Below are 10,752 nucleotides of genomic sequence, written 5' to 3' on the forward strand. Positions count from 1 at the left end.
TTGGTTCAATGATATGGTCCCTGAGGCATCATGTGGACTGGACCGGAAAAGTAGATTTCTGTTCATTTAAGGGATCAGTCTCACCTTTTTCCAAGCTGACCCCTTGCTAGCCACTACCCATATAAATAAGCATTGCTTTCTTTGGATGATATGGGAAACATGGAAGACTTAAAGAGTATGAAATAAAGCTTGACTGGAAGACACAGGTAGGCTTCTATAGAAGACTTTTGACCTTGATTTGTCTCCCTTATTCCTGAATGACTGGACACAAAGCTTCTGGGTTGCACTGGAGCTTTCCCCCACTTTGCTCCAATCCTTTCTTCTCCTGTCCATTGCTTTGTGACCAGAGCAGGTCTCTTATATATAGTTCCCATATCCTTCCCTTCCCCTAATTCCTCTTGGTCTTTTTCCTTTTCCATTCTTCCTTTCCTCCATCTGAGGAGAGGCTTGATCCTACTCTCAGTAAAAGTTGGGAAAACCATGAGTTCTACCAACCAGGAAGACTCTAGATATAGGACAAAAATGTGTTTTAATGGATTGTAACCCTCCTTGTAGGAATGCTGTGTCACGAGGCCAGTAATAGATCTATCCAGCCCTGAAATCTTCCGAGCCATTCCTCGTTCTTTGGGGTATAACTATGGCGGGGCTACAGGACTCCAGCAGTCAGCAGATGCAAAAGCTGACAAACTCCATACTCCTTGCATTGATCACAATACAAAATTTATTGACGATGAGTTCTCTCAACGAATTGATTTCTATTTATCAACATATGTTCATATAATAACATATCACACAACATGTCTTACGCTAATAACATATCGCACAACAACAGGTCTTGCCCACATAACTTGGGTTATAATGCAGAAATAAACAATTAAGGAATTTCTCTTTTCCTAAATAGCATTTTTCTTAAATCTACAGATGAAGATGACATTATTGTAATAAACGGTTGAGGGTGGTGTTCCCCTTCCCCAGTACAATCATTCCACGGACATTTTGCTGTTTAAAGAAACTTACACATCCCAACTCTGACTATGAAACCAAGGCTTTCTAGTATCCCCATTCTGCTCCTAAATATGTGTTTTCAAAGTGGTCTTGAATTAAAAGGACCTTTTTTTATTATACCCTTACATAAAAGAATGAGAAAACCTCCCAAGATTAGGATTTGATGGAAAATGTGCGATACTTCTTCTCATCAGAGATGTCTCCATCCTCACATAAAATGAGCGTTCCACCGGTTACAATGATGTTTTGGAAAGAGTCGAAAGAACATGCCCTTTGCTTTTGGCTTGGCGATGTATGATGCTTGGTAAGTGCTTAAGTTATCACCTGGGGTGGGTACGTAGCCACTTGCCCAATAATTGAGATTGTTAGAATCGAAGTGCTTCCTGCGCCCTAGTCCCTGGTGAGGAATAAAGAGAAAACAGGCAAGAAATAAGGTCAAAATCATGCTAGTTTCTCTTCCACTCAAGGCACCTACCCCGAAACCTTCCTGATTTCTCAGCCTTTTGTTTATACCAAAAACATCTTTCCCATGGGTTTTTCCATCCTATTTATGGTTGCATTTAGAAAGGGTCATAGAACTTAGAGGCCAAGGGGACTTTGGTGATTATGAGTTAGTCACAAAATGTGAAACTGAGTCTGAGAGAGCTCAAGCCCCACTACTAAGAAGTTTCAGAATTTGAACCCATGTCTTATGTTGAGAAGCCATGATGCATTCTCTAATTTATCTTACTTATTAGCCCAAGGGAAAATTTCAGAGACTACCAGGTTCTCCCAAGAAAACCAAGTGAGCAGGGAAGAGCAAGCAGGGGATATCTCACTGTCTTCCGAGGAGTGTCCTTTAGTCAGATCTCAGTTAGTCACATTCAAACAGAAGTCACCGGAGCCTGGTGATATAGGACGTCAGAACGAGAGACAGTGGGCAGTGTGGGAAATGGATCTTGGGCCAACATTCTGACAGAACCTTGTGGCAGCATCTTGCAGACCGTGAGAGCTGCGAAGGACGGCCCCCGGGATGGCAGTTTTAGCCAAGTGACTAGATACCAAAGAGCTCGTGCACATTTTCAAAGCTACTGTGGCCCAGGCTTTTGGTGCTATTTTCATTTCAAACTCGCCCTGCTTTTTGGCAGGAATTCCTTTTGGGAAAAGGGGCTCAGCATTTCGTGAAAGCAAATTCTCAATACTCACTTCATCCAGGCCATGACCACAGAATTCCAAGCCGTGCCTGTTATCGTGCATTGAAAATGGGTAGTTGCTTTTATTGGCTTGCTGGAAAGAAAAGTGGGAGAGAGAGAGGGATCAGTGTCCGAATTCAGGAGGTCCGCCATTCTGATGGCATAAAAGGAAGGCTGATGATCCCATAGGAGCAAGAATGAAGGGGGAGAGCCAGGAAGCGCCAGGCAAGAGTGGGCTGCATTGGGCACAGGACTTGGAGATCCTGGCGACTTTATAGATTTATGACTCCCTTGGATGACTGACTTGGAGGGAACAGAGAGCATGTCTCTTACAAACTCCATGGGCCAGGCACAAAGGGGGTAGTCCTAGCCCATTTCTGCTACTTGCTACCTGTGTGACCTCGGGCAAGTCATTGGACCTCTTGGGATGTTTGCCCATTTGTAGAAAGGAGGGATCGGAGTAAATGGCCTCTGGGACCCTTTCAGAGTCAGGATGCTGGGATCCTGAGCTCTAACAGTTAAAGTGCATGTAACCCTTTCACACATCAGCTCACTTGGGCGTCACAAAAATGCAGTGGGGGAGGTTCTCAAGGCATCCCATTTCACAGATGAGGAAGTCAAGTGTTTTGCCTCCAGGCACATGGTTAGTTGTGTTTTGGGAGAGAGTGGGGGCCGGCTCGGGCACTGCCTGGGCCAGTCATGCACGTCTCCGGCCCTAACTGCACAGGCCACTCACCTTCTGGCGGAATTGGTAGCGGAAGGGCAGCAGATCCTCCACTTTACGCCTGCTTTCCGGGAGGTAAGGCTGCTTCAGCATGGTGGCTGTGGTGGATTCTGGGGTTTTTTCAATCAGGCCAAGATGAGGAAACTGGAAAACACAGCAGGTCTGGATCAGAACCAGCTTAATCGAACTCTACGGACCCAGCACCAGGCTGCTTCTGGGAAGCGACTATAATGTAACTGTGTGTCCAATTTGAAAGTGTAAGGATATTTTTCCCAAGGGGAAGACTAAAGCTCCCTGGGTAACTGTGCCCCTTGGCTGCCCACTCTGCCACTTGGAGCCTCTCCTTCTTATTTTTGCTTTGCCCCCACAGCTGCCTGAGAACGGGGAATGTTTCATTTTTGCTTCTGCCACTGGATCCCCAATGCTTAGCAGAGGGTTTGGCACACAGTAGGCACTTAGGGCAGCAGAGTGGTGCCATAATGGATAGAGTACCAGGAGTCAGGGAGACATCTTCCTGAGTTCAAATGTGACCTCAGACTTTTACCAGCTGGGTGACTCTAGACAAACTGGGTGGATCTTGGAGGAGAGGGTAGGCCACTTCCAGAAGGGTGGTCTCATTGTGGGCATCAATGCCCCCTCCTCCACCCTGCCCCCTTCTGTCAACAGCCCAGGATTCTGAGATTCCTAACCCAGGTGCAAATTTCCTAAAGACAGCCATGGCAGAAGGACCTTGCAGTGTCACACATCAAGTCTGACTTCCTCATCCTATGGGGGAAGAAACTGGGTCCCAGAGACGGCAAGGGATGTGCCCATGGTGAGTATCAGCAGCCAAAACTGGCCCAGGAGCCTCATTCTTTCCTTCCCAGTTCCAGGCTGGGCTCTCTGCATTGGACCACCCTACCTTGGCGTTTCGCATTTCCCACCTCCGGACCCCTGAGCAGGACGGGCACTGCCACTGGCCACAGAAAGGCCTGCTGAAGGTGCCCGCATCCTCTGGCAGCCCAGCCGCAGGAATGGCACCTCTGCCAGCTAAGTGACGAACCGACTTCGGTTCATTTGTATTCTGTGATTCCATGGATTAAATTGCTGTTTAAAAAAAATCACCGACATTTTCATTTCATTCTTTTAAAAATATATTTAATGGCTATAACATGATAGCTGTGAAATAAACCCTTCTGTTAGATATGATAGCCGTGAAATATGGCTTTTTAACTTGTCGGCAGTGCGATTTTTGCTGCAGTTGTTCAATCACAGAAGGACTGAAATACTAAAGATTGCCCTCAATGTGAAAATGAGAGGGAGAGACGGGCAAAGTCTGTGACCTTGCTTGGCGCAGGCAGCCAGAGCTCCACGTTCAGGACCTTTGGGGTGCCCTCCCTTGCCTAAAAGCTCCCCCTCCCCAGGCCCCACCATCCCTCTCCATCCTCTTAAGAGTGTGTGAGGGGAACGGCCCCTTCATAAACGGTTCCAGGAAGGGACCGGACTGAAAGAGAAGTCCAGATCCCCCCCGTGCGTTCTTACCCATATCCCTGCCCTCTCTTTCTGGGAGGCGACGATCCTGCACACTTCTCCTGAATACGAGAAAGATGAGTAAGGGGACATCAAAGGGGCCGGGGCGGCTGGAGAGGCAGATGCCACCCGTGAGGTGGGGGAGGCTTCGGCTGGAGGGGCTGGCTCAGGCTGCTCCATGAAATCTGAGGGCTAGAGAGTCTGTTTTCCTCTTCCTTACATGTCTTTCACGCTGCACGATTACGTTCTGGTTCCGCTTCTCGGGCCTTTAAGTAAGGTAGAACTCCAGGGCTGTCATAGAAGGAGGAAAAAACTCAGCAGAATGGGACCCTCAGTGTTCCCTGATGTTTGTAACCAAGGGTTGCCTAGGTGAGTGGCCAAAGGCCAGGTCCTGCCTGCCCAGGCAGGACCGGAACCAGGCAACCGCCCAGCCCGGTCCCCTCGGGCTCATTCCCTCCCCTCTACACTTATCCATTTTTTCTCCATAGACCCTCCTCCAGCCCCGCCCCGCCCCCCCATTTCTCCTGAGTCCTTCCCTAGAGTCTTCTTGTTTTATCTCTCCCTCACCCCTGTCCTCCATCTTCCAGGACCCCCAAGCTTCTCCGGAAAATAGCTCTGCCTCCCCGTCAGCGGCAGGTTCCCCTCCCATCTCCTGGCACCCACGGGGGGGAGGACAAGCTGGCCTTCCCTTTGTCCCTCCCTGTTACCAATCCTCAGTACCTCTCACCCCCACACCCAGACACGGCTGTTTCAAGGACTCAGGAGGCTGGGATCAGGGAGTCCAACTCCAGGGGACCTCTGAGGTTCTGCAGATGAGGAGATAGGCTAAGGGACTTGTCTGAGGTCACACAGGTGGCAGAGCTTGGATTTCAATCTCTGGCTACACTCCCAATATCTCTTCTAACACCGCTGTCATCCTCTGCTGGCCTCCTGGTCGGTCTCCTCAGAATCCAGTCCTGGCTCCCAGCTGCCCTTAGAGCTGGGCATGGCCACAGGCAGGTGTGAACGTGCCTCTGAGGGTCCGGCCTCCCAACTCACCAGCCCAATCTCTTGTCTCAGTCCCTCACCTCAAAGTCATCACACCCAGACTCATTCCCCTTTCTGAATACCGTCCCCGGGCCTTCTGGCTCAGCTAATGGCTACTCTAAAAACCTGGGCATCCTCAGCCATTCATTCTCCTGGCCTCTCCTTCCCATTCGAATCTCACTGCCTCCTCCTCAAGTTCACCCAGAGCTCACCAGTTCAACAGGACACTGCCCGTTATCCTTGAATGGCTTGCTCCCATATCCATGTGCTAATGCCCCTGTTTGGGTTATTTCTCCCCATCCACCATCTCCCCTCCTGCCCCTTCCCCCCGCCATGAACACTCCTAGAAGTCATCAAGCCGTGGCTGACTGGGGTTCACTCCATGTTTCTCTGGGTTCCCCTCAGTTGTGCTCTCCCAGATGTACAGAAACCCTTTCTCAGCCTGAATTCTCTAGGGCACTTCCACCAGCAGCTGTTCCCAACCTTTTCTCCTTTCTCCAAGCCCCGACCTTCCTCCTCCTCTCAGGACCTGACCTCACTTCCTAGGGCACTGAGAATATTAAGAGTCATCTGAGTGGACGATATCATTTTCTCGCTCCCAAATCTCTCAAGATCTTCAGCCAAGATTTCCTGCTTTGTCCCCAAGCAGGGGAAGAGGTGGCAGCCTTTCTCCCCACGGCCAAGACTCAGCCCTCGGCACAAGCCCTTGATCCCAGTCATAAAGGTGGCATTTGCCATGTGCTTCAAAGCTGGCAGAGGCTTTTACCCACATTACGTAGCTTTTACAGGGGAGGAAGCAAGCTCAGAGTTTGTGTGACTTGTCCGTTGTAACATGGCTAGTGTTGGGGGTACAATGCCAGGGCTCTGCTTCGGCAGCTGGGTAGCACAGTGGAAGGAACCCAGAATGAAGTCAGGAGGATGCTTCTTTTTGATGCCTCAGACACAGGCCACGTGACCTTAGCAAGCCACTGTTTTCTCATCTTAAAATGAGCTGGAGAAGACAATGGCAAACCACTCCAGGATCCCTGTCCAGGATCTCCCAGTGGGGTCACAAAGAGTCAGATCCAAGCAAAGACTGACTGGACGACATTCTTTTAATAATGAAGCTCCTAAGATCCCCCCACCTTTGTGCTTCCCATTAACCACTTGGCCGACATATTTTAACAAAGGCATTTAGTTGGCCCAGTTGGCCCAAAGTACTCTTCCCATCCCTCCCCACTAAAGCTAGACCACTCTTCCACAAGTGCACTGGGGGGAGGCAGCTCACACTTCATGGACAACTAAGTGAGGGACATATTCCAACTCTCTGATGACAGGGTTAAGGAAGGGGAGATTGAGAAAATTGCCTCTTCCTCCACTGCCTCTCCACAATAATTCTCTCTCCAGGGTCTGAACTGGGTTCCAGCCCCTGAACTGGGACTCTCCTATGCTGGATTGGTGAATTGCCATAATTCCTACCATTATTTAAAGCCCTAGAGGTTTGCTCAGCCCACTCTCCCAGCCAATCACGTCAGCTCCATTTTTGACCCAAGAGGAGATTCTCGGAAAAGGTATCCAGGAGTCAAGAATTTTGTTTAAACATTTAAAAGCTAATCATGTGTGAATGCATTGTTGGGAGGTTGTAAGAGAACTTAACACCTCACTTTAGAATTATATTCTGGTTCAGTGATTCTAACTCATTGAGGGGTGAGGGGGAAAAAATCCTCTCCCTTATATAAACACGGGCCAAACCGGGACAAAAATTATTCCTGTCGGCAGATGACACGACGGTGTAGTTGAATAATTCCAGAAATTCATCGAGGAAATGAAATGATTAATAACTTCAGAAGAGTAACTATTGACAAACTAAATCCATGAGAATCAAAAGCATTTCTGTATAGTGCTAACACAAACCAGGAAAAAATAAGGAGATCTGATTAGCTCTCAGATATTGTATGCATTTTGTATTTATATTAAAACCTACAGTGTGTCACAGGAAGATTTATATAAATACTAATACAATTATTGGTTTAGAGACATAAAGAAAAGTTTAAGTAAATGGAAAGATGTTCAATATCTATAGCTGGATTATGCCAATAAAATAAATGTATAATAATATAATATATAGATATATTGATAATATGCTTTGTATTATCTATATGTTTGTTCAAGATACAAATAAATATAAATAAATAAATATAATCATATTATATATGATAAATAAATATAAATATAAACCATACAGATGTATCCCTATATTAACATAGGAGCTATTAATATTATATATTGGGTTATGTAATCTATTGTGTTATCATATTAATAATTATTAATATTATATGTTAATATAAGTATACTATGTTAACACCAGTATAATATTGCTATAGTATAGATATAACACGTTTTATATTGTGTGTAATTTATTAATATAATATGTTATGTATTAATGTGTAATATTATACATTATATACAATATAATCTGTTGTTTATATTATATATGACATAAATCACATTGTATAATAATATGATATATATTCTATTACATACTAACATATAAATATAAGACATACTAATTAAATCAATGCAGTTGGTTCTATTCCAATCAAATTATACATTTTGAGAGATCCCTGGTGCCGCTCATCATTGCGGTGGAATTCAGAGGTCTGATGGCAGTACACGTTTGTTTATCCCCTTTGCTCCTTCTTGGGATTTTCTTTTTTGGTCCCAGTGTGGAGTGTCTGTTGTGTTTTCCGGCAGCCCTTTCTTTGGTGACTTTCTGATGTTGTTTTAACACCCTTGAGATGACAGTCGGCTCGCCTTTGTTCCTCCAGGGTTTGAATAGAGTAATCCTCTTAAGAAGAATATAAAAGGAGTCGTAATTATAAGTCTGGTTGAAAATGAAGCCCATGGGAATGAAAAATACAACTCAAGTCTCCAGCTTCTTAAAACAAAACATTTGTTGTTGAGGAGAAAATTAACTGTGTTTGGGGCAGGGACAGAGGTTTCGGCTCTGGCCCCACACAGGGAGGAAGGCAGGGGGTCTGTGAGAAAAAAAAGGAAATCTGTGGACTTCTCAAAACTCTTTTATGCCCTTATTGTACACTCTAAAACATGATGGAGATCTCGTCAACTTCACACTAAAATGTGGGGCTAATTAAATCCCCTTGTTACAAAGATAATATTAAAAAAAGAAAAAAAAAGAGTCATAAAAAATGGAGCAGAATTGGGTGATAGCTCCAGGCTCTGGTTTCTCCACTCAAGAGGGATCCATGGTTCACTGGCTGAGTTAATGGGGCATACGGACACAAGCAACTCATTTGCTGTGACTTTGGTCCTTTATTGAGGTCCCAAGACAATCTTGCCCCAGAAGCCTGGATTCTGGGAAAAGGGACTGAATGTGACCTTCCTTGAATGGGAGACACATATACCTGATGAATTTTAGTAACAGGTAAGGCGCCCACGGCACGGGGTTGTGAGGATCAATAATGTGTGTAAAGTGCTTGGTAAGACAGAAAATGTTCAGAAATGAATGTTAATGGTGATGAAGCTGAGGATGGTGATTCTAGCTACTAGTTGACCTGAAAGTTGAAGGCTTGCAGGAGGGGGAAGAAGAGGACACACTTCTCTTCCTATTGGACTTCCTCTCTCTTAGCCCACCAGAAAATAAGCTACATGAGGGCAAGGGTGAGATGGAGTCAGAGGATGAGGCTGCTCCCACTCCCAGCTGTGCTCCTCACTTCCTTCGGAACCTGGAACAAGTTGCTCCCTGGGCTCCCTAAGTAAAAGGCTCAGGTTGGACTAAATGACTACCAAGGTTCCTTCCAGCTTGGGACACTGATCCTCTCACTGATCTGTTTCTACCTTTCTGGTCCTGGTGCCCATCACAGTGCCCAGGTGAAAACTCCTTATGCAAGTGGATGCTGCACAAACCTCTTATACCCCAACAAATCCAGTTTAATGCAGATTATTCCTGCCCTGCTGGCAGCTGGGTAATCATTCGGGATTTTACCATCCCAGCATCCAGCCTGGTGTCACATCCAGGTGCATCCTTCCCTTTTCATAATAGCAAAAGTAACTCAATCACCTGCTGAGGAGAAGGAAATAAGAAGGGCTGCAAATGGACCAAATTGGGTCAACAGAAGGAAACAAAAGTCCCATGGGTCTGAAAGCCCAGTGAGGATGCCTTCAAGAAGGACAGCAAGGATGATCTGATCTTCCCCAAGAGGTCAGTGCCCGAAGCAAACTTCTTTTTTTGGATTAGAAGAGGAATGGGATCTTAGAGACCATTTAGTCCTAACCAATCACTTTATAGAGATGGAAAATGAAGATAGAATGGGAGCCTTGTCCAAGGCCCTCCTCTCCCCCAGGTGGTGAATAGCAGAGATAGTATTTGAACCAGGGCTCTTTGCCTTCTCAATGTTTCTTACATATGTTGTTTCCCCTCCAGCAGCTAGGTGGCATAGTAGATGAATATTGGAATTGGGGATCAGGCTAACCCAAGTACAAATTCAGCCTCAGATACTTCTTAGCAGTCTGACCCTGGGCAAGCCAGTTACTCTCTCTCTCAGGCAATGTTTCCTTTTCTGCAAAGAAAAAAAAAATATGAATAATTTTCTTTCTAAAACTTCTCTAGAAATAAATGTTATTGATGAAGATGATACTGTAGTAAATTTCTTGAAGTTAGGGACATGTTTGTCTTTCCTCCGTGTCTGGCATATAGTAAGTTCTTGTTGAATTCTTCTCCAGCAGAGCTGTTTCTCTTGGTCTGTTTCTCTCTCTACCCCCACTTCCTTCTCCCTCTTTCTTTCTACTTCCCTTTTCCCCTTTTACTTCTTTCCTCTCTTTCCCTCCCTTTCTCTCTCTCTCTCCCCTCTCCTGCCTTCTCTGTCTCTCTTTGTCTCTTTCTCTCTCACACTCTCTCTGATTTTGCTTGGAGGGGGTGAAAATCAACCCAGCTGGAGGTCAGAAGCAGCCCAAGAATAGTCTTTTGGCCATAGACTATAATCTAGAGTAACCTGTAATGGGAACCAAGCTCAGACTTCTCATTTGGGAGACACTGTTCCTGCCACCAGTAAATGAATTCTAGAACTCAAGCTTCTTTCTTTATGGAATAATTACCTACTGTTTCAATTAATTATGCAGCTGAATAATCACTATTATATTGCAAATAAAAATTACTAAACTTAATCATGAAGTAATGAAGGAATCGGTTTGTTATATTTACACTGTGGCTTCCCCTAAAGATCTCAAAACTTTTGTAGATCTGACTAGGTCAACCTTCCAACACTCCCATCATGCAAATACGAAGCAGATAATATTATTCCCATAAAGGGGTTTGTG

At 45.6% G+C, this 10,752-nt stretch overlaps 1 protein-coding gene across 1 annotated transcript; it reads right to left on the reverse strand.

Moving 5' to 3' along the window:
• Window positions 1–698: 698 nt before the first annotated feature.
• TEX36 (testis expressed 36) lies at window positions 699–4,745 on the reverse strand. The gene is made up of 4 exons (XM_012548869.2): window positions 4,423–4,745; window positions 2,914–3,045; window positions 2,191–2,271; window positions 699–1,402 (listed from the first exon to the last, which is right to left on the reverse strand). Exons 1-4 carry the CDS (start codon window positions 4,588–4,590, stop codon window positions 1,214–1,216), a joined length of 570 nt encoding a protein of 189 aa, XP_012404323.1. The 5' UTR covers window positions 4,591–4,745; the 3' UTR covers window positions 699–1,213.
• Between the last annotated feature and the right edge of the window lie 6,007 nt (window positions 4,746–10,752).

The sequence above is a fragment of the Sarcophilus harrisii genome, chromosome 2 (assembly GCF_902635505.1).
Source record: "Sarcophilus harrisii chromosome 2, mSarHar1.11, whole genome shotgun sequence".
NCBI lineage: Eukaryota > Metazoa > Chordata > Mammalia > Dasyuromorphia > Dasyuridae > Sarcophilus > Sarcophilus harrisii.